Consider the following 24,220-nt stretch of genomic DNA (forward strand, 5'->3'; position numbering starts at 1 on the left):
TGTGTGTGTGTGTGTGTGTGTGTGTGTGTGTGTGTGTGTGTGTGTAAAAATCCCAGCTTTTCTCCTAGCACTGATTACAGACCCCTACTGCAGCACCCATGAAACGGTCTCCTAAACTAAAGATGAAAAAATGGGCAATAGTTTTATTTCTCTAACCTTAATCACCCAATTGCAGGAGGATCATTTGGACTACAAAACTGACAACTACAATTCTGTAAAACGACCCTAGGCTCTAAGACCCTTTCCTTTTCCTTGAAGGGTCACAGAGAAATAATCTTCAAGTCCAGTGTGAGGGTAACTACAACAGCAGAGGACTTTGGTTGAGTGCCTACTCAAATGGATACATAGATCACAGGAGGTGAAGTCACAGGTATTTGTCTACATCAGGCTTAAAATTACATAAAACTGAGTTATTATCTCAAAGTTAAACCCTGGATTATCAATAGTAAAGCAAATACATTTTACAGCATTATGAAGCAAATTTTCTTTTTATCTGTGAAATGGGAGATTGGAGTTCTTTAGATGTGTTTTTTTTTTTGTTTTTTTTTTTGTTTTTTTTGGTGGTGGGGGGAGTCATTTTATTGCTATCAGTATATTAATGGCTATAGAAGGACTTCAGAAAATATAAAAAAAAACTAAAGAAAGAAAATAAAGGGCAAAGGAAGACTGGCATGTAACACAGCCAGGTAAATTCTCCGAATTCATCTCACATAAAGTATAATATATATATGACATCCATAAATGTCTCACATTTATTTGTTTAGCTTTACTTTGGAATTTTGGAAAGCCTTACATCATCATTGTCACTGTCCAGACTTCCTTTCTTCTTTTTCTTTTTCTTCTCATCTTCCTTCTTTTTCTTGTCCTTTTCTGGAATGACATCATCGAGGAAGCTGAGGTCATGTTGGGAGAAGAGGTAGTCCATGCCTTTTCTGACAGCTACAAGTGCCAAGATCTACAAGGACAAATATAGAAAGTAGGAAAGAAACAAGGTCAGATAAAGTCATAGTGAGTATTGACACTACTCTATCAAAGGCAGTAGAAACTTATAGAAGGTGAGAATATGACAGAACTCATCTTGCTTATATGGATTTATATTAAGTGGACCATAAACATCTTCTTTATGGGGAAGTTGGATCATAAAAGTACTAAGTCAAACTCACTTTGTTCACTTAAATGTATGATCACATTCACTTAGAATTTCAACACGAAAGGATTATTTTTTAAACCATTTTCTTCCATGTCAGATTTTTAATAAATGGCTGAGAGTTTAAAGGGAAAAAACAGCCTGCATATGATTTCTAATTATTCAAAATTAAAACATTATACAGGTTTTTGAAAATCAAGAAAATTTGTATGACATACAGTACACTAAAACATCTTCAAGGTACTAATAATGAGACAGCATTTGAGTACACACAGACCACTTAATCTACTGGGTGACTTCAATCACTACCATGACCTGAAAACTTACTGTGTGACAGATGTGTTAAACTCTTAGGCGGTATTTTTCTCATTTATTCCCACCACAAACTCAAAAAGTAGATATTATGATCTCTATCTTACAAGTGAGGAAACTGAGGCTTAGAGACATCCAAAATCACAAAGCCAGAAAACAAAATACAAAGGGCCCTCAGCTGTCTACCTCTAAAATCAGTATTCTTAAAAAAAATACGTACTTTTGATTCTATGAGTTGCCCTTGAAGAGTAACTTGTAAAAGTACATTAAAGATGCCTTTGCTCAAGAATAAAATTAGTATGTACTAGGATATAGGAGTCATGACTGTCTCAAATTAAACATTTGGGTTTATCCACATCATGCTCTCTATATGTCCATTTTTCATCTCCAGGAGAAATTAACAACATCTACCCTACTGATATTATACTATTGCTTTGTGATCAAACAAAACCTCTGGAAAAGTAAAAAATACTTTATACAGATAACACATTTATTATTATTATTTACAGCATCAGCATTAAGTGATTTACTGGATACATTTCAAATTTATGCAGACCTTACTTTATTTTTCCTGCCTGTAGCAAAACTAATAGGTAGACTATACCAATGGGCAAATGGCAGTCATTTCTCACACTCATTGTGTTTTCCAGTAAGTTAACAGAGTTTAAGGGGAAAAAAGGGATATAAGTGAAAAAAAAATATGGCAAACATCACTAGTATTTTATATAATTTTTTTTTCCTCCTTCCTTTTTGTTTTCCCTTGGAGAAAAAAAAAATTTACAAACAACAAACACATGTAAGATAAATGAGGGGCACCAGGGTGGCTCAGTTGGTTAAGTGTCCAACTCTTGATTTTGGCTCAGGTCATGATCTCACAGTTTGTGGGATCAAGTCATCAGGCTGTGCACTGACAGTGTGGAGCCTGCTTGGGATTCTTTCTCTCCCTCTCTCTCTGCCTCTCCCATGCACGCGCTCGCGCGCTCTCTCTCTCTCTCTCTCTCTCTCAAAATAAATAAATAATACTAAAAAAAGGATAAAATAATAATCTTGGGTAAGAGTAAGAGGACTTTTATAAAAAATAAAATATGGTCTGTGTATGAAAATTCTGTGGGAGAGACAAAGCAGACTGAGAGGCTGGCTTGGTGACTTGTTTCAAGTGTACACATGTACATTTTCTTGCAAGAAATGGAAAGTTATGGTAAAGTATAAAATTTAGTGATAAAGCCAAAAATAGACCTAGCATTTCCTTTTTTACTTCTTTCACTTGTACTTCTAAGTGCAATGTTAGTTATGTTACCTTGCTTCTCATCATCTGAGAGCCCAGACTTACCCTTAAACTTAGCATGATGCAAACCAGCAAGCAGTTCAAAAACTGCACTTCTCACTCCATTTCTTCTAAGTCACTGGATGACCTGTCAGAAGCTGCCAAACTTGCTTTCTTATTATTTGGACTGAAATGCGTTATGCTTTGTTATTTAGACTGATTCTATTATACAATATTTTAAAGATAACTAATGTGCACTGATGTCTACCTAATGTCAGGCACTGTGCTCTATACTTGATATTTATTAGTGATGCTCAGAGTGACAATACTAATGCCATGCCCATTTTACGAACAAGTTAATGGCAGCTCATGAAGGTTCCCTGATCAGCAGAAACCAGTACTGGGATTTGAACTCAGCTGAGTCTGACACTAAAGTCCAGTGTAGATGACCACAGACATAGGAACCTTAAATTACAACTGATCAATTCAAAGTTATTTGGTCAAAGCTGGAAAAGAGTAGAACCACACAGAGAAGATATGTATGTCTTCTACATTACAATAACAAATGATATTGGTATGACTTGATGGGTAGGCTCAAGGAAAGGAATCCCTACCATGACTGGGAAGATGATAGCAGCCACAGTGGACTTGAGGATCCAGAGCAGGGCTAGACATAACACCTGCAGGAAAGTGAACAGGTGGACTCTGCGCAGGGGGACATGGCGCAGGTAGATAAAGTCTGGCTGGTGCTTCAGGGGCATCAGAAGCAGCTTCAGACGATCCATGAACTGGGGAGGGAAGAAGAGAGTACAACTGTATTACTTCAAGAGCTGATATGCAAACTCTTTTCCACAATGCCTAACTAATGATTAGTGATTTATATACTATAGTTTAGGCAAGCAGTCTCCCTTCCAGAGGACATTGGTCAGGGAGTGCAGAAATTTAGTCCAGCACAGTGAGACATAAGAGGAGTCTTCCAATTCCTATTACTTTGCAGGAATGTGATGTAGATATATGAGATAAAGTGGCTACCAAAGAATAAAGTCACAAAGCCAAATATAAATTCTAGATGCTCATCTCTTCCTTTCTATTTTTACTATCTGAGTCTTGGGAGAGAGGATCTTGTGACTAATTTCGTCATGATGTGCTAAAGGAAGACATGTAAGTCATGTATCTTACTCTGCCTCAGTCACCTTACCTGAAAGAAGAGAGGATGCTACTATGCATCTTATGCATTTAAGGGATGTTTCAAGGATAGAAAGGAAGCATCCAACTTGAAAATGGGAATGCACTGGTATTTTCGTAAATTCCATACTATTTATCTACGGCATAACTTAACTAATAACATGCAGCAATTCACTACCATTTCTTTTCAAAGAAAAGCCATAGGACTTTTATAGTGAGTTTCAGAGTATCAACAACCAGATATCTGAACCTAGGGGAGGCTATCACAGTGCTGTGCAGAAACAGGTACTAAACTGACCACCGAGCATCTCTGTGCCAGGTACTGTGCCTCAAAGCTTAACTGCTGAGTTTACGTTGATGATGATAAGAATGATATTTCAGTACCTACCATAGGATCTTTCAAATAAAAGATATTCAGTAAATAGCTGCTGAATTGAATTATGATGTAATAAAACTCTGAAACAGTATTTCTGCTTTCTTTCTGGAGGAAAGGGAGAAGTGTACAAGTAAAGAAGACTGTTATGGACAAGCTGCTCAGAAGCTATTTGCTATGTAACAAACTTTCTTTCTCCATCCAGGCCTACTTTTCATTGGAGGGGGCCTTGCTGTTTATAAAGATTGTGTTACAAAATTTCTTGCTAAATCAAATCTTGCCAAAAGGTCTGAAAGAGGGAGAATAGGGAGAAAAGTGAAGAGAAAAGGCAATAGGGGCAATAGCACTGCTGAATTTAAGAAATCCACGAGCTGTCCCTTTAGCAAAGGTTTTTTCCCCATCACTATGAAATTCTTGATTTTTTTTTGCCTTCTGTTTAATTTAATAAACATGTAATGAGCTCCAATCATCAGTTAAAGACATAAAGTCTAACTTCTGATCTAGACTGACTTATTAAGGCAAAAACAAAAACAAGAAAGAAAGAAAGAAAGAGAAAGAAAGAAAAAGAAAGAAAGAAAGAAAGAAAGAAAGAAAGAAAGAAAGAAAAGAAAAGAAAAGAAAAAAGAACTATTAGTTTGGGGGTCATTATTAGTTTTATATTTTTCCACTGAGGGAAAAAAAGAATATTTTTACAATGCCAGGTAAAAATAAAGTATTTTTTTTATTTTTTTTTAATTTTTTTTTATTTTTTTTTAAATATTTTTTTTCAACGTTTATTTATTTTTGGGACAGAGAGAGACAGAGCATGAACGGGGGAGGAGCAGAGAGAGAGGGAGACACAGAATCGGAAACAGGCTCCAGGCTCTGAGCCATCAGCCCAGAGCCCGATGCGGGGCTCGAACTCACGGACCGCGAGATCGTGACCTGGCTGAAGTCGGACGCTTAACCGACTGCGCCACCCAGGCGCCCCAGTATTGTTTTTATATATCTGTACTTGTCCGAAGTTTCACAGGCACAAGTAAACCCCCATTCACATTCATCTAGTCCAATCTATGAAGAACCACCTTGTATTTTGTGACAAATATCCTAATGGGACCTAAAGAAGGGAAAATAAAATAGCCTTGTCTGCTTTTGGGGGTCTGGCCACCTGCCCCGCTCTATCTGACTCTAAAACCAAATTAATCTAAATTCAATAAATGAAAGCAAGGACTACTATGAGGGGGTTTAAATGAATTCTTATGATGTTCACAGAACATGCCGTCTTTTCCCATTAAAACATTAGTAAGTGCTAAATAAGGCTACAATTAACAAGGTGCCAGAAAACAGCAGAAGTACTTCCAGTTTCCTGGTGCCAATTAAATTAAACCTCAATTGAAAGACAAAGTCCCTTACAAAGTTCTTCCTAATGATTTTTTTTTTTTTTAAAGGGGGCCAGTTTTACCCAAATTGTGGATAGCTGAAGTTTTGGACAAAAGTAGCACTAAACCACATTGACTTTATTCTTTTATTGGTTCAAAACTTTTGATCACTGATCACAGCCATATGAAAAGTAAATCAAATAACAGCCTGTTCTTAGAATAGTTTAAAGGCGAAGAGATAAATAGGATCTTGAAGAGCACACTGGAAGGGCTAGATTTCTTTCTGGAGATGAAGGCAGGAGAAGAGGAAGGACAGAAGGGAGGGAGGAAGGTGATCCCAGGTCCTCTGTCACTTTCCTAGCGAAATGACCTTTAACAGCTTATTTCGAGAATGGGTATGTATGATAACATTTGTTAACACAAATTAATTTTGTTAATTAACTCAAATAAAAAGCAGGTGTTTGGCAGAGAAAGTAGCAAACAAATGCATTTTCTTTCTTTAACATGCAGTGTTATATTATTTTTGGTGTACAGTGTAACGATTCAACAATTCTGTACATTACTCCATACTCATCATGAGAAGTGTACTGGTAATTCCCTTTCTCGAATTTACCCATCCCCCGACCTACCTCCCCTCTGGCAACCACCAGTTTGTTTTCTGTAAATATATGCATTTAAAAAACTCAGCAGTTAATGAGTAGCGCTTTTCCTCAAAGATCTGTTACTGGACTACTATTACTACTGGAAAAAATACAACTATACTTAGATTGCTATAGAAAAGTTACCTGTACACCATTAAGGGATGCTACCCCCATATACAGGAACACGCCATACAGTACAGGCATGGGAATAAACTAGAAAGAAAAAAAAAAGTCAGAGAGAGGTTAAAAACAACAATAATAAAAACAATAATGAAGAAGTATAGTTTAAATAAAAGCCAAATCTGAAACTAAAAGATGGGACATAATAATACTCATCATGATAAACTTCTAAACTCTGTGCTAGAAATAAATGGAGGGAGACTTTCAACTTTCATTTGATCCTGTTTGCATTTTTTTAAACAATGAGCATGCATGACCTCAAAAAATAAGTTTTTAATGGGAAAAAAAAGTTTGTTTTCCTTTCCCCTTAAAAGGAAAGATTATGTAAACCAGATGTTTGCATGGACTGTGAGGTAGAAAGAGAAGCGGACGGTTGCTTAGCTCCTGAGACCAAGTTCCTTTCCAACAGCCTGTTGATTTTTTTCCTTAATAATTTTTGCCAAATGATCTATTGGCTTGGTGTGTAAATGCCGCTCTCAATGAACCAAACATGAAGTGGCTGTCCCCTTTCTTTCTCTAAGGAATATTAAGAGGACTAAATAATGAGAACACTGCTTAAAAGGAGCATTGAGCATACAGAAGCAACTCATTACACACATGTAGTAATACACATCTTTAAAAAGTGAATAATTTTAATGCATTAATTAGCAAGAGTCTTTTGTACTAATACAAAGTGTTTTAACAATGGGAAGTTGCAAAGCCATCTTCCCTGAGTTTTATCTATTCCTAGACCTTTGAAATGTCCTGAGTACTGTGGAAATAAGGATGATTCTGTTTCTGGGAAGTCTTCTATTTAAACAACAAAAGGTTCTCAAGCTTGGATTCTGAAAAGAAGTGCAAGTAATTTCAGTTTTCAAAAACCACAATCAATTAAGTCCCATCTTACCAATTCTACATAAAGGAGGCTATTGTAGCCAGAAAACAGTATGACTTCAGAGTAATTTTTAAAGAACTATTACATGTATTAAATGAAGCACAATTTCTACCAGCCTCTCCTTGTAATTACCTAAAACAGTTCTGTATCTGGGGCACCTGGGTGGCTTAGTCAGTTAAGCAGCTCTTGATCAGGTCATGATCTCAGGGTCCTGAGACAGACCCTATGTCGGGTTCCACGCTGAGCAAGAAGATTCTCTGCCCCTCCCCCCATGTATATGCACTGTCTCTTTCTTAAAATAAGTAAACATTAAATAAACAAACAAACAAACAAATAAACAAATAAATAAAATGAAACAGTTTTGTAGTTTTGACCCCTACTGGGGAATTAGTATACTCAAAATATGTCATGACTATCTCCAGTTGTTATTGGCTAGCTATAGGAATTACTAAATTTATATGTAATAGATATATTTATTTACACAGAATATCACATGATTCTTCTAGAAAAAAACTAATAATTGTAACATAGCTAATCTGATCTTGATCTCAGAAAAAAATGACACTGAATGCTGAAGGGGTGGGAGGGGCGGCCGGAGTGGTAGGGAAGCCACGTGTGCTGTAATACCTAACAGTCACCACAAAGAGGTGAGCACGTCACATTCAAGCACTTGAGGTCTGACATGTGCCTTGTTTGCTTTAGAATGTGCACATTTCCATTCCTCTGTACGAACTGACCAAAAAATGACTAACAAAGAAACCATTTCATAGCTTCCACTCATTTTTAAACTTTTTAAAATGTCTTTTGCAGGCAAGGGCACTCCCATGTCCCTTTAATATATGATGATCCCTTTCCTGTTAGCTCATTTCTAATACCTTGGGAAGGAAAGAAAGGTAGAAGGGGAAAAGAGAAGTATAGTTCTTTTACAGTTGGGCAACTAGTTAGAAATCCTGTAGTAGTTACTTTTTAATCTGGGTGAAGTGTTTTTTCTGGCTTGAAAGAAAGTAATCACAAAGGTGATATTGAGCCTTATCTCCACCCCTCCCCTAAGTTTAGCCAAATATTTTCTCTATTACAGTTCTAGCACCAGAGTGGTGGAAAGTTGTGCTATGGTGTTGGGGTCCATTCTCTCTGAATTTATGATAGATTTCACCAAATCTACCATAAAATAAAATCAGAAGGTACCATTAACTCAGAATGGGGTATGGGTAGGATAACAGCCTTACATATGATGATGGGGGTTTTTTTTGTTCCCGCCCCCCCCCCCCCCAAACCAACCCCCCCCCCCACCCATTAGTTTTCTGAGAGGAAAGGGGTGGAGAGGGGGTGGAGAGGGGCAGAGGGAGAGAAGGAATCTCAAGAAGGCTCCATGCTGATATGGGCCTCAATCCCACAACTCTGGGATCATGACCTGAGCTGAAATCAAGAGTTGGACGCTCAACCAACTGAGCCACCCAGGTGCCCCATGATGATGTTTTTTAAAAAAATATTCTTTGGTGAAAAGGAAATAGCACATATAAGGAAGGCTATTGATTCAATTTTGCGGTCATCTTTAATGTGATACAGATGTCTTACAAAATTGACCATTTTCTTTAAGATAGTGCAGTGTGTCTTAATAAAAATCTTTCAGTTTGGAAATCTTGATGAAACCTGACAGAATTACTGGGTTAGAGGATTTTGGTGTTTTGTTTTGTTTTGTTTTGTTTTGGATTTGGTTCATGAGTCATATCAAAAGGTCAATCCTTAAAAATGCATCACAACAGAAATTTCCCAAAGGAAGAAAAAAAAGAATGTTTTAAAAAGATGTGATCCCATTTTAAATTAAACTAGTATAATATACATAGCAGTAGCAGGTAGACATTTTTATAAGGCAAGACAGGAGAAATAAAAACTCAAAAAACACAAGGAATACTAGATTCACAGGCACTTCAAGAAATGCCAAGTGATAAAATTATGCAAACAAAATTATACAAATGTACCCAGAAAACCAAAAGGCTTAATTGTAAATAAATATTATAATGCCTTTAATAAACATTAAAAATGAAAAAGTTAAATGCTTGATCCTACAACCAGATAGAAAAATTAAATTGAAGTCAATGAAGATTCCACATACTCAGACTACATCCCCAAATTTTTAAAATTCTAGTGAATGTAGTTGCACTCTTTTTTTTTTTTTTTTAATTTTTTTTTTCCCAACGTTTATTTATTTTTGGGACAGAGAGAGACAGAGCATGAACGGGCGAGGGGCAGAGAGAGAGGGAGACACAGAATCGGAAACAGGCTCCAGGCTCCGAGCCATCAGCCCAGAGCCCGACGCGGGGCTCGAACTCACGGACCGCGAGATCGTGACCTGGCTGAAGTCGGACGCTTAACCGACTGCGCCACCCAGGCGCCCCTGCACTCTTTTTTACTTAGCCCTCTCTTTGATTTTCTGATAGTGTTAGAATATTCCCATAAGAAAAAAATGTGAAAGGGTAAATTTAATAAGAAAGGTAGACGGTAGTGGGTTGTCCACAGTACAGAATTCAGTAGAGGAGTGAAGCCTCCCAGCAGAATAATAATCATTTTGTATGTGTATGTGTGTATGTGTGTGTATGTGTAAAACTCAGAATGAGGTACTGATTGAGAACATGGAAGCATAGAAGTTAGACAGACCTGGGTTCCAATTCTGGCTCTACCCATTGTGGAACTCAGAGAAAATTGTCCCCTTCTATTTCCAGTATTCTCATCTATACAGTGGTTATGATAAAGATTACATAATACCTAGTTCAGGGCCTGGCTCATAATAGACACTCAAGAAATGATAAGTGTGGTATTGATGTCATTATTTGCATCAGAACCATCACTAGCAACTGCCCAGCCTAGCCCCCTCTGGTCCCTCTGTAGTGGGGGTAGGGCAGCAGCATAGGCCAGAAGGATGGTTGCAAAGGTCAGACTTGAAGCCTCGGTTTTATATAAGCTCTGCAATGCTGTTCTTTCAACTATAGTGACTGTCTTCAGGAATACGTTATGAAAATAACATCCTAATGCCCTTCAGCTTTAAAAATCTGGGACCATAAGGAAGCTGCCGCCTTGCAATCTGGTCCCTAGTCATTGAAGAAGCCATGGAGTGACTTATGATGAAGAGTTTGTGAAAATGTCACATTTCTCTCTACATAAGAGAACTGGAAATTGGATCAAAGAAGCTGGGGAAGATCAACTCATGGGAAATGAAAGTAAATGAGTTCTCTGAGGGCAATATTGTTTTATTTTAAAAGGCAATAAACCATGATGGTTACGAGATCAGGCTTTGGAGTCAGAAGTGCCTGAGTTCAAATCTTGGCTCTACCATTTAAGAACCCTGTGACTTGGCAAGTTATTTATATATTTTTTTATCTGTAAGATGGATGCAATTATATGTACATTTTTCATAGGTTTTATTGGAGAACTAAAAAAAAAAAAATCTGTGCAGAGCTCTTGGTCCAATGCCAACCTCAGTAAATGCAAGTGGCTATTACCACCATCATATTCCTCGTCCTCACTATCCCCTCTCCTCGTTTCCCTGTTACTGATATTGTAGGAGCTCGACAAATGCTTGCCAGATACAAATTAAACGCTAGCCTCTACATTTTAGAACCCTAAACAAATCTCAAAGACAAATTTTGGCTACGCTTCATGTTAAAAATGAACTAATTCAAGCAAAGGCAACAGAAGTAGCAGTGAACTTTACTTGATCTTTATTTCTTTAAGCTTGCCAAAAGAATGAGAAAAGAAAGCTCCAGGAACTGTCTTTCATCTTTTTTTGCTGCTCTGTGGTCTCCCCCAGTTTCCCCATACAGAACACTAGCTTAACAGGCAGTGTTTCTGCTGCAGAGACACAGATCTAAACTGTTTAACCGGTCTGGGAAGCCAGTTCTTCCTGCTTCCCCACAGTTCTGTACTGAATCGGTGGTGGGATTTGAGGCACGTATGACTGCAGCTAGCTAAGGTCACGGGGTATCCTCATGAACTTAAAGCTAATACGCTATGATTCCTTACACTCTTCCATGTAAAAAGACAGACTGCAGCAAAGAGATCAAAACAGAGGTCACAAATTTCATGTTCAAAGTAAGCCTGCATAAGTAGGCTCAGGCAACAACTACCCACCCTGCTTAATGCAGGGAGAAAATTACTTACATCATCTGAGGCCGCTAAGCCTGTGGGGATGCAGGGAGCTGAGCAGGGAAGGTGTTGAGCCATGTCATTTTAAAAAGTGAAAGCCACATATTTTTCTTGATCCTGTTCATTTGATCTGCCTTTCAAAGGTAGACTCTTAAGTAAAACCATTCTCTAAAGTTGTCACTTGTTCCTTTAAAACACACATTAGTCAAATGGTGGAGGAGAAAGGTTCCCTCCTCCAAAGTAACCCCTGATACCCCTTTCTGTGTGAATTCTGAGGTTAATGGTTAATCCTGACTTTTACTTAGTCATAACTTAGGTTTTAGTTAAACTGTACCCTCAACATCCGCTTGTTCTTGTATTGAGTTTTCACATGAGCTACCAACAATTTTGTAGTGGATGCTTATAACCCACCAAATTTCAACGATAAGAAGGGCACATGATCTGAAATCAGCTGATGTGATTCCTGAAGTAAAGAATAGTTCTACTTACTGAAGTTAAGGAATCACAATTCTCGATGCTGGACTGCTTTATTCTTGTTCATTTCAAATTTAGGTTACCCACAATATGTTGGAAACTGTATTAACAAAATAATTTCATTTCCCACATTTTGGGCAAAACCTTGCCTAATAAAAATGTCTGCTAAACTACCTTTTTTGCTGATTCCTACAATGACTCTTCGCATGGACTCAGAGTTGCCAGGTGGGAATAGCCATGATTATGAACATTAGCAGCTGAACAAGGGTGAGCTTAAGGAAGGTCAAAAGGAACTCATGCTCATTGATCCCTTGTACCTCTCTTTCTCCTTTCTCTGCATTCTAATCTGCTCCTGCAGATACTAAGATGCTTTGCATATCGGGGCAAAAAGATTCATCGTAAAATAAAGAACAAAAGGGCTCTCAGCTTTAACTCCTCTGCAGCCATATTTGGGTGCAGGGTTAGAAAATAGTCAGGAAGAGGCGTTGTTGAAAATGTCTTGCATCTCTTCCTAAAAATAGCAATTTATACAGTATCTGTTCTCTGTGTCCCTTTGGGATCGTACATGATTACTCAGCTGACAGATTCTCCAAGATTAAAGCCCATTTGCTGTAATAAAAAAAAAAAAAGCCTTTAAACACATCTGACTTTTTGAGTTAGGATTTTATACTGTATTAATGAAAAGAAATAATATAAAAATAAAAGAAAAAATGGGTGGGGACTGATAGGTACATTTGAACTGATGGAAAGATTTCTATTTATCCTCTACTAGTAACTAAGAGACCCTATTAAAAAAGAAAAATCTGCAGTTGTGTTGTGTTAGTCCACCGTTAGGAAACCCAGGGGCAAATTCATTCTTAGTAGATCCTCCCACAACATGAGATCACAATTGCCTGCAATGACCTCTCTAAAAATGGATCTGTCCAAAAAGAGGTTCCATTGCCTCTGTGGTAAAAAGCTGTCATTACACTTTCCACCAGTTGATGTGCTGGTAGCTAAGGGGCAACAATGGAACAAAAAGCCTTTTGGTAGTGGATTTGATGCTGTGAAACTCACAACTTCAAACCTACCCCACAACTTGCTTTGCACTGGCAAAAGTGGTCATAGATTTCTCTCTGTCCCTGTAGAATGTAAGACCTGTACTCTCTCTTTTTTTTTAAGTCTATTATTTTTTTTTTAATTTTTTTTTCAACGTTTATTTATTTTTGGGACAGAGAGAGACAGAGCATGAACGGGGGAGGGGCACAGAGAGAGGGAGACACAGAATCGGAAACAGGCTCCAGGCTCCGAGCCATCAGCCCAGAGCCCGACGCGGGGCTCGAACTCACAGACCGCGAGATTGTGACCTGGCTGAAGTCGGACGCTTAACTGCGCCACCCAGGCACCCCAAGTCTATTATTTTGAGAGAGAGAGAGAGAGAGAACACACACGAGTTGGAGATGGGGCAGAGAGAAAGGAAGAGAGAGAGAATACCAAGCAGACTGAATTGTCAGCGCAGAGCCCAATGCAGGGATTGAACTCACAAACCATGAGATCATGACCTGAGCCAGTATCAAGAGTTGAACACTTAACTGACTGAGCCACCCAGCACCCTGACCTGTAGAGTCCTCCATATGTAACCAGAAACAACTTTGAGGTTATTTTTGATTTTACTTTCCCATGTGTTATGTGAAATATATAATCCTTCATGATTCTAGTCAGAAATCAGTTAAATCAGTTAACTAACATTGTGGAAACCAAGGACAAGAGATGAATATTTACATCTTTTAACTATTTACCAAGTATTTTGTACATAAGGTATGCATTAATCTAAATACCCTGAGGGCAAAGCTGGTCTTAGCTATAGGTTAAGAAATTATAGTTCCACTTTCCTTAAATTCATCTCAATGGCAACTGACTTATAAATGTGTCAACTTGAGAGAAAAGGAGGGCTTTCGCCTTTTGGTCTCTATACTTCTATATTGTTTGAATTCTCTATAAGAATGTACTGCTCCATAACTTGGGTAATTAAACAAGCATTTAAAAAATCTTAAAAATTAGAATTGTTTAAAAATAAACACAAAATGCAGGCACGTGGGTGGCTCAGGCAGTCAAGCGCCTGACTTCAGCTCGATCATGACCTTGCGGTTTGTGAGTTCAAGCCCTGCATCAGGCTCTGTGCTGATGGTGCAGAGCCTGCTTGGGGTTCTCTCTCTCTTTCTCTCTTTCTCTGTCCCTGCCCCACTTGCATGTGCGCGTGCTCTCTCTCTCTCTCTCTGTCTCTCTCTCTCTCTCAATAAATGAATAAACTTAAAAAAAATAAACAAAAATTTTCAGAGAAAAATCTGGAAGGATATATCAACAGTGGTTGTTTATAGCTTCTAGGTATATAGGTAATTTGCATGCTTTGTACTGTGGTGCAAAGCCTAAAGTACAAATTATCAATAATTAGCCACTATTGGTAATAGAAAAAACAGAATAAAATGCTTACATCACATACACACACACACACACACACACACACACACACACACACACACAAATGGAAGCTTCATGACAGCTACACCTTCTCTTTTCACCCTATTTCTTTTAAATCGGTTTTCCCATATAGCTCATATTCATCTATTTTTGTAGATATTCACCCCATCAGTCAAACCCATATATTTGATTCCTAACTTTCTAAATAATCTACCATATCATTTTTCTTCTTTAAAAGTTCATTTCTAAAGTTTTCTAGTCACAAATCATAATTTTACTCTATTCTCCTAGGCAATAATTAAATACTGTCAGCAATAATTAAGAATAGGAGAAAAGTTACAAAATGATAATTCATGTTATCCAGGAGTCTAGTCTGTGTGCATATGGGGGGACTGGAGGCAGGATTTAGGAACAAGTAGATGGAAAGTGATGGGAAGAAAGGATATAAGGAGAGCAAGAAATGTAGTGAGGAGAGGAGATCAGTTAGATTGAACTGTATGGAACTGCCATTTACATAGGTCAAAAAGCTTGGGTATTGGTAACTTAATACAGTTCAACCAAATAACTACAATAATAATAATAATAGAAGGAGTGAGAAGAACATCAAAATAAGTTTTTAAAGTCCTCATTCTACCTGACCTCTGCTTCAGTGTGTCACAGAACTGATGAGAATCTTGCAGATAAGGAATTCTACTCTACACATATCCAATTATCTGGAAGAGGCAAGTATTTCACATATTTACCTTCAAGATGGGAGCCATAAAGACTGACAGACCAGTCAGAATAAACACGAGGGTTCCAGTGACTCTTTGTTCTCTGAAACCAAATCAAAAGATTACCAATTGACTTCTTGTTTTCATAAACATGCTCTTGTCTTTTCACCTTCAAAAAACACTGCACGATGAACAAACCAATGTTTGACTAAAACAGCAAAGGTGTTGATATCTTATATAAATGAATACCTCAAGTACAGCATATAAGCTCAACAGAGCTACAAAATTTTCTTCTAACTATTGTATAATGTGATTTGAATTCATCAAGAGAAAAGTGATTCTTCTAAATCTTTTGCTTCCTTTACAATAAATAAAAAAAAAAGTCACTTGCTCCTGGTCCATCAATTACTGGCCTCTTTGAAGCCCTTATTTTTTAAACAACTTGTACTGTTGTGTAATTACACCTTCTTTCACGGGAGACAGATATCACATTGTCCTACATTCTAATTAACAAACAGCTCAGGGAAATTTCATAAGTGCAATAAATCCCATCAGTCTAATTTCCAAATCTACAACACAAGAGTACTTTTTAACAAATAGGATTCCCATCCAACACCCCTTCCCCCAGCCCCCAGGAAAGAATCACCCACTGTTGTGGCGTGGGAAACAATGGCTCTGTCCTGTGAGCTATTCACCCAAGCAGTTAGGAGCAGGGTTTGCTGCAATAAGTATTCAACACAGGATAAAGGTCTTATACAAGCCCTTCCTGGCTACCCAAATTTAACAGCTGGAGGTCAAGGTTTCTCAGTGCTTATGGAGACAGAAAATGAACTGGAAAATCAGAGTTCCTTTCCCTTAATAGAATCTTAAAAATCATAAGCAGACCCATGAGTTTTGAGGCGTCTCAACAGAGCTGAAAAGTTAAAGAGTTTGACCTTTAAATAGGATTGTGATAGAGTACGTACCACAGCACCAAAATGAGCTGCATGTTCAAGAAAATGGATGGCCTGTTTGCAGTTTTACGTTGCGTCGTTTAGCCTTTCATTAATCAAAGGAAATGTATGTAACGTAAGAAGTGGACTTGAAAAATTATGGAAGACTTTCTTTCTAATGGAAATTTAGTCTTTTCTGGAACAGCAAGTACAGGAATAAGTTAATCATCACCAGCCTTTTCTCCTCCAATTTTGCTCATTCCCTTTGAATGACATAGATGTGGCATGGTAAGTTTTGTACAGCTATTTTCCTCTGACTTAACATACCTCACTCCTAGAAACTTTGGTTGTTCTCCAGGTGCAGAAGTCTCGGTCTCCATCTTCAAACTGTCAATGTGAGCAATGGAAATGACAGTTGCAGCCACATACCACGGAAGAGCCATGAAAGAGCACACCACCATGAGGATGGCCACCCAGAAGAGATCCAGGTGATATCCAGCTCCTTTCTGTAGAAAGAGGTAACAAAACCACATGGAGAAGATGCTCGTGCTTCTATCTCATCCTATTTCCAGATGGGAATTAAGATTACCGAATAACCCCAACTCTCTTTGCTTGCTAAAAATATCTACCTCAAGGTGAGCTCCCCAAGGAAGGCGACTTTATCTTCCTCACATTACGCACCCCCCCCCCAATTAAACACAAAGCTGCCACAAGACACCTCCTCTAACTTTACTGCGGTCACAGCTTACTTATCATTTGCTTATTGCTAATTATCCTCTCTGTGTCCAATTTTGTAATTAGAAAAATGGAGCTATATATCTACCTTGAAGAGTTACTGGAACCATTCAGTGAAGTAACAGAGGCAAAGCATCTTACAGAAACTTAAAAGATAGTAGTTCTAGCATAGTAGGAGTTCAAAAAATGGTGATGGTGTGGTGGTGGCAGTGGTTGTTGTTATTAACATAAGCACAACAGGCACCTTAAAGGCTGGCACTAATCCTTCTGTTTAGCAATATGCTGTTCATTTAGCAATATGCTGTTCATTTAGACCGTATTCAGAATATGAGGACCAAAGATCTAAAAGCAACCTTGAGAAGGTATGTATGACTATTTCTCACCTTTCATGGTATATGAAAATAATTGTTTAATAACCTATGAACCATTACCATTAAGGTAACTAATACCGCCTTAATCAGAATAGGCTGATTTCAAACACTGCCCAATGGTCATGATAACATTTACTGACTGGAAGAGCAGACGATGTAACAAAAGGTCTAGCTCTTTTACTCATTAACTAAATATTGTTAAATGTGTCCACAGTGTTATTCTGCGGTTATATTTCTCTGCTCTATTTATGAAGAAATCAAATGCCTAATACCCCTATGGAGGCTGAGAAAATAGAGCAGTCCATTTTCACAGCATGGAAGCAGCAGCACCAAGGGCCAGAGTACGACCAGTCTGAGGGAACGGAGAGGCTGAATTTACAAAATGAGAATGTGGTTTATACCAGGAACCTGATGACTGTTACCATTCAGATCCTGTTACAGTTAGTCAGAACACTGCTCTCCTCTCACCGAAAAGCCAAGATTTCACCCCTGGCTCGCAAACATGGGTCCAATCATGTTCTCAAAGAACTCACCACAGGCAAGGGTAGCTGACACAAGAAAGAAGAACATATATTGACTTAGCCCAGGTTAAGACTATGAACAAAGTGTCCTTGGGAGACAAAGGTTAATATATACTCATAAAGCCAATTCATTTCGGTATAAATGGTTTGAAAGCACATGGTTTGAACTGGGAGTGAGATAAGGTAGGGGAAAGGAGAGCAAAGGGTGGGGATGAGCTAAAATAAACCTGTTCAACAATAACTAATGAGGTGAGGATCATAATACATCTGGGTCTCAGTCATCCCATTCCTTGAAGAAATACTGACTACCAACTTACTTATAGGCACAGTTCTACGTGTTAATGGAATATCTGTGAATGAAACAGACAAAAGCTCCCATATTCGAGGTGCTTCTGTTCTGAGACAACAATAAACAACATAACCTGACAGTATCTTAAAGAGTACTAAGTACTAAGTAGAACTATGAGACTTTGTACACTGAGCAGGATGGTACTCCACTGGAGGGTTTTACATGGAGGAATGACATGACTTGCTCATGTTCTAAACACTATGGCTGCTGGGTTAGGACAGACTACAGAAAGTCAAGGAAAGTAAGACCAGGTAGAAGTGGACTATCATAATCCATGCAAGAAATTGTGATGGCCAGAGCCAGAGTGGTAGGAGTCAAGATGGCAGGAAGTGTTGGAATTCTGGCTATACTTTAAGGTGGAATCTATAGGATTTGTTCACTCCTGCTTGTGGATGTGTCTTCTGACGTAACTATAGACCATTCATGATCTGGCCTCTGTTCACGTCTGCAGCCTCATCTTTCACTTCTCCCCTGCCTGGCTCCTATACCATGGCCACTTTCAACCATATGCAATTCCTTCAATATGTCTTACATACTAATGCATTTGCTATCTTTGCCCATATAGCACCCTTTCCCTGGAAAAACCCCTATTCTTCCTTCTTCTTACCTTGAAGCAGTCCTACTCATCCTTAAGACTTCAACCAGCCTTTAACTTTTTATAGTTTTCCTGCCTCAGCCCAGGTGAGATGGGTAAGTCTAGTTAGGTTAGATTTCCTCCTCTATGTTCCCTTCATTTTATGCTTTCCTTTACCACAGCGCTCCTCACACTGTTTTGAAATTATGTGTGTATTTAGCTGTCTTTGGCATTAGACTGCAAGAAACAGGAAGCCTGGACTATGTCTATTCTCTCTATCCTGAATACCTAAGTAGAGTTCATGATGCATAGTCAATTCTCAATTAATATTTACCAAAAAATGAATGACAAATAGGATGTATACATTCTTCTGAATGGCAACTATAGACTCTTAATTAGTCATAGCAAAACAATTAAAACATTATTTGTTAATTGGCAGGAATGTGAATCACCTGGGCAGAGAGGGGAGGGGAGGTGGACAACAGCTGGAAATATTACATAGTTTCAAGCCCTATTTAGACTAAATCACTTAAAACCATATTAGAGGTACCAACATGGTAATTAACAGAGAGGACCCCCAAATCTTGGCATCAAAGAAACTGTAATAACCTAAGGCTAGATTAATGGGTCAAAAGAGTAGTTGTTGCAGACAAAGTCACATAGGCTACCATGAGCCAATGCTATGCTTTCTTGCTCTATTTGAAAAAAAAAACAAAAGTTTGAATTAGATGTCCTGGAGACTAACAAAAAGGGACCACATAATACCAAAGAGGGTGAAATGGGGATTGTAGACAGTAGAATGAATACAAAGGAAGCTATGCAAAACCACCAAAATAAATAAAAGTTCTGGGAGAAAACAATTATAGATAATAATTACTGTGTGCCTTGACATAATTATCCTCAAAAAGTCTTCCTTTCCCTCAACCATGCTGAGAGTTCTTGATACTCTTAAGAGAAAGGGAAAATAATCAACATGACCTGAAGGCCCTGCCAGGTCTGCCTCTGTGTGGTTCCTTCTCCATCCTCAACCCTCCCACTCTCACTGTAGCCTCACTGGATTATGTCAGGCCTTCATTCTTGTCAGTCTACTTTCTCTTGTAAGGCCTGTGCATACAAAGTGATTCCTGTGCTTGAATAGAATACTCTTCCCACCCAGCCTCACCTAGCTAATTCCTACTAATGCTTGAACCTCAGTGTAAGAGCCACCACAGTTCCTAAAGGGGGCCACACCCTCTCTTGTAGACTCTTAAAGCATCATCACCTCTCCTTCACAGCACTAGCCACATTTGCATTGTCACATTTTGCATGATCATTTGAATAATACCTATCATCCTCATGGACCAGAAGCTCTGTGAGGACAGGGACCACGTGTGTTTTTGTTCACCACCACTGAAACCCCAGAACCTGGTGCAGTGCCCATCATAGAGTAAACACACTAGATAAACGTTTGTTGGATAAATGAATGAATGTTAATTAATTCATTCAATGACACTATGCTAGATCCTGGAAGTAAAATCACAGATAATATACGATTTTTGCCCTCAAGTGGTTTACAATGTAGTGCTAGAGCTGAACAAATCAAGAGGTATTTGCAATATAACAATGTTCTATAGTTGGAGTGAGCTTGGAGTGTTATGGGAGCATCCAGAAAGGGTACTAAGCCCAAAGCCAAAGACATTTTGCATAGGAGGTGGTATTTAAGCTGAGTCCTAAAATGTGAGCCATAATCAGCTGTGGCAAGATATGGGGAAGCAGGAGAAAAAGCTAGACAAATAAGCTGCCATTTTGAGAAAATGAAACAGATTTGGTGCATAGGAGGAGATGGGAGAGGTAAGAAATAAGGCTCCAGAAGTTAAAAACGTTGATGTTTTGCTAACACTTTGGAATTCTTATCATAAGAGCAGTGTGAAACCATTAGAAGTTTTTAAGCAGGCAAGTGATATGATCAGATTTCTGTTTAGAAGGATGGCTCTCTTGTTTTGTAGAGGACATACTTGAAGTGGTCAAGATTGGAGGCAGAGATACAGACATGACAGCACAGTCCAGGTCCGAGATGACACAGGTCCAACTAAAGTAATAGGACAGGTGGGAGAGATTTTAAGGAGACGGAGACCAAAGAGGAAAAAGCAATGTATTCTGCCAAATTTTAATGTTCGAGGCTTACAATGTCTAGCCAGTACAGCGTCTTACATACAGTAAACACTGGAAACATAACTGTTGACCAGAATGCTAAAAGCTATGCTAAAAAATTCACGGTGCCCAACTATTGGCATAAAGACCCAGAACCCAAATGGTTCTGTTAGAGAAGTTGTTCCTGCAAAACAAACCTATTCATGTGACAACAAGCCAACTCTAAGATGTCTCTTTTAGCCAAAGGTATCTGAATAACTAGATTTGAATGGAATGAAAATAATATAAAAATACTGGAACTTTTTTTAATGTTTATTTATTTATTTTGAGAGTGAGAGCAGGGGAAGGGCAGAGAGAGAGGGAGAGAGAGAGATTCCCAAGCAGGCTCCATGCTGCCAGTTCAGAGCCTGACACGGGGCTCCATCACATGAGCCATGAGATCATGGCCTGAGCCTAAATCAAGAGCCAGACACTTAACCAACTGAGCCACCCAGGCACCCCTCAAATACTGGAGCTTTTAGTAGAAGTAGTACTGTAAGAAATATAGAAAACTTTTAATAGAAATAGTACTGTACAAAATATACAATTGTTTCAAAAATAGCATGTGAATTGTTCTTACCCCTTGCCTTTTGCAGATTTTCATAATCTCCTACTTGGATTATACAGAGGCCTCCTAACCACTCCTCTCTGGCACCTCTCCCATCCATCCTTAATGCTGCTAGAGACAGTGTTTAAGTGCAGTGCTGGTGGCATTCATCCAGGCTGGAATGTTGAGGGAGCAGGGAAGGTCAGTAGCAGATGAGCGAGTCAGATAGGACAGATTATCAGCCACGACAGGCACCTGGCTCCCCATGCTGAGGCTTTGCATCTGATACGATGATGGGAGCCCTCAAAGAGTCCTGAAACTTCATCATACCTTAAATGCGCCTTGCACATTCTGCAACACTTTTCAAACTGGTACTCTAAGTCTTGCTATTTGGTTAAATCCGTTCTCTCTTCAAGGTCCAGCTCAAATTCTCCTGCTTCCCTCTCATCACTCAGCAATCCTTGGTCCTCGATGCCACTCCCGCCATAGAAGTCCCTGCTTCATTCCTGTCCCTCACAACCCACTCTCCTCTTTAAAATTTCAATTATTATACCGTACTTCCCTGCTCAAAACTCTCCAGTGGCTTCCTGTTTCCACTTAAAATAAAACACAGTAAAATCATCTATAAGTTCTATATCAGTGTTTCTTCCCGGAATGATTTTATCCCCCAGGGAACACTTGTCAATGTCTAGAAACATTTTTGTTTGTCACAACTTAGGAGGAAAGGGTGAAACTGGCATCTAGTGGATGCCAGTACACAGCACAGTCATCACCTTTGAGAACCTTTGCTCTACATGATCTGTTCCTACTCCCTTTGACCTCATCATGAATCACTAATTCCCCCATGTTCCAGTCACACTGGTCTGTTATCCATTCTTCAACATACTAAGGTTCTTTCTACCCTGGGGCCTTTGCATTTGCTCATATCTTTGCTTGGAAAACTGTTATTTAATAAGCATTCATGGGGTGCCTGGGTAAAGTTGGTTAAGCATCCACTTCTTGATTTCAGCTCAGGTCATGAGCTCATGGGTTGTGAGATCGAGCCCTGCATTGGGCTCTGCACTGATAGCGTGGAGCCTGCTTGGGATTCTCCCTCTGCCCCCTCTCTGTCCCTCTCCTGTTCATGCTCTCTCTTTCAAAATAAATAAACATTAAAAAAACAAGCAAACATTCATTAACGCCTATACTATGTTAGGGCTTGTGTTAGATAAAATAATAAAGTACAATAGAACATGTGCCCTTAAGGGGTTTATAGATTATTAGTTGAAGCCAGATGTGGAGGCAAATAATTTACTGTATGTGTAAGATACAAGGCACAAAGAAAGGCAAGTCAATCCCAACCTTGGTGGTGGAGATAAGTGGTGAATAGGAAAAATCCACTAAACTCCTTCAGGGCAGAGACCATAAATTAGAACAATTCTTATCTTCAACATCGAACACAAATGTTCCATACATAGCAAGGACTCAAAAAATGCTCAAAAGGCTAAGTATGCCATTTAAAGTTTAAAAAAGTCCTGTCTTGGAGCACTTGGGTGGCTCAGTCAGTTAAGCATTCAACCCTGGCTCAGGTAATGATCTCATATTTCATTAGTTGGAGCCCCGCATCAGGCTCTGTGATGACAGCTCAGAGCCTGGAGCCTGCTTCAGATTCTGTGTCTTCCTCTCTCTCTGCCCCTGTCCTGCTCCCTCCCTCTCTCTCTCTCTCTCTCTCTCTCTCTCTCTCTCTCAAAAACAAACATTAAAAAATTTTTTTAAATAAAAAAGTCCTGTCTTCGTGAATATAAATCCAGAGGATGTTCTACTTTCTAAAACTAGAGATTATTTTAAGTAGCGGGGTAGGAAGTGAAACTTTACTTCCTTTTGATATCATATATACTTTGCTAATACAGAACAAAAGTCATTTAGGAATAATCCACAGAAATCAAAATCTAGGGGAGAAAAAGACTAGTCTGACCGTCTGGTAAATAAGATGATAATAAAGGATCAGGAGCAGTATGCACATGCACAGACACAGAATAAACATCCATGCTAGGAGCCCCCCATAATCCAGACAATAAGCTGGTTTATGGGGCCACCAAGAATCATGACTTAGTTCCTCCCCCTAAGAAGCTCACAATCAGATGAAGGGACTCAGATTTGTACACAAATTACAAAGCACTCTAGACAGAGATTCAGAGAGGTTTAAAAAGGACACCCCAAATACAGAGGATAAACTAGAGGATAAACTGTTTAACAATTTCTAGAGTGAACACACAGAAACTTCCTGCAATGATGACATCTAAAAACAGGGCTTTGAGTAATACGAGCACTCACTATGAGAACCAGAGATAGGTTGGCATGTTTTCAGCTATCAGCTATCTCACACAGTGCAACAACTCTGAGAACCATGTGGCCCAAGATAACCACATTCTTCAATATGTACTTACTGAGCCTACCATATGGAAATCATTGTGACGGGCCACATGAGAGCTGGAGAGAGGACTAAAACATGCCCTTGCCTTGAAAACATTTAGTCCAGAAAAGGGAGAAGATAATTATACCACACAACTCCCATTCAAGATATTATGTGACCGGTGCCACAGAGTAATACACATACAGTAAGGGCAAAAACAAGAGCAAAAGAAATTATATTAGGAGTGAAAGCTACACTGACAAGTTTATATCTGGAGGATTTTAAAAGATGGGAAGGATTTTGGTAAGTGGCAATCATTGAGGAATAGAGAGAAGAGCTGCAACAACTGGCAGAAGATGCTGCCAGATTTGAGGAGAAACCAATAACCCATTTGATCTGAGCATCATGTAGTATGGGGAGAGCATCATTCTAAATTTAGGCTGAGAACATATCACAGAGAGACTTAAATCCGAGGCTAATGGGATGCTAAAGGCAAATGGAATTTCTTCAAG

At 38.8% G+C, this 24,220-nt stretch overlaps 1 protein-coding gene across 4 annotated transcripts in view; it reads right to left on the reverse strand.

Annotated features, from left to right (window-relative positions):
- Positions 1 to 492: 492 nt before the first annotated feature.
- Positions 493 to 24,220, reverse strand: part of SLC4A4 (solute carrier family 4 member 4) — a 304,579-nt gene continuing 280,851 nt past the window's right edge. For all 4 annotated transcript variants that reach the window (XM_040481605.1, XM_040481622.1, XM_040481596.1 and 1 more), the window contains 5 exons: positions 16,378 to 16,556; positions 15,149 to 15,221; positions 6,425 to 6,493; positions 3,338 to 3,511; positions 493 to 955 (listed from right to left, as the gene is read on the reverse strand). In XM_040481605.1, coding sequence (XP_040337539.1) covers positions 767 to 955; positions 3,338 to 3,511; positions 6,425 to 6,493; positions 15,149 to 15,221; positions 16,378 to 16,556 — 684 coding nt within the window. In that variant the 3' untranslated portion in view covers positions 493 to 766. The remainder of the gene's footprint in view (positions 956 to 3,337; positions 3,512 to 6,424; positions 6,494 to 15,148; positions 15,222 to 16,377; positions 16,557 to 24,220) is intronic.

This window comes from Herpailurus yagouaroundi, unplaced genomic scaffold (assembly GCF_014898765.1).
Source record: "Herpailurus yagouaroundi ecotype Mexico unplaced genomic scaffold, PumYag 28, whole genome shotgun sequence".
Classification (NCBI taxonomy): domain Eukaryota; kingdom Metazoa; phylum Chordata; class Mammalia; order Carnivora; family Felidae; genus Herpailurus; species Herpailurus yagouaroundi.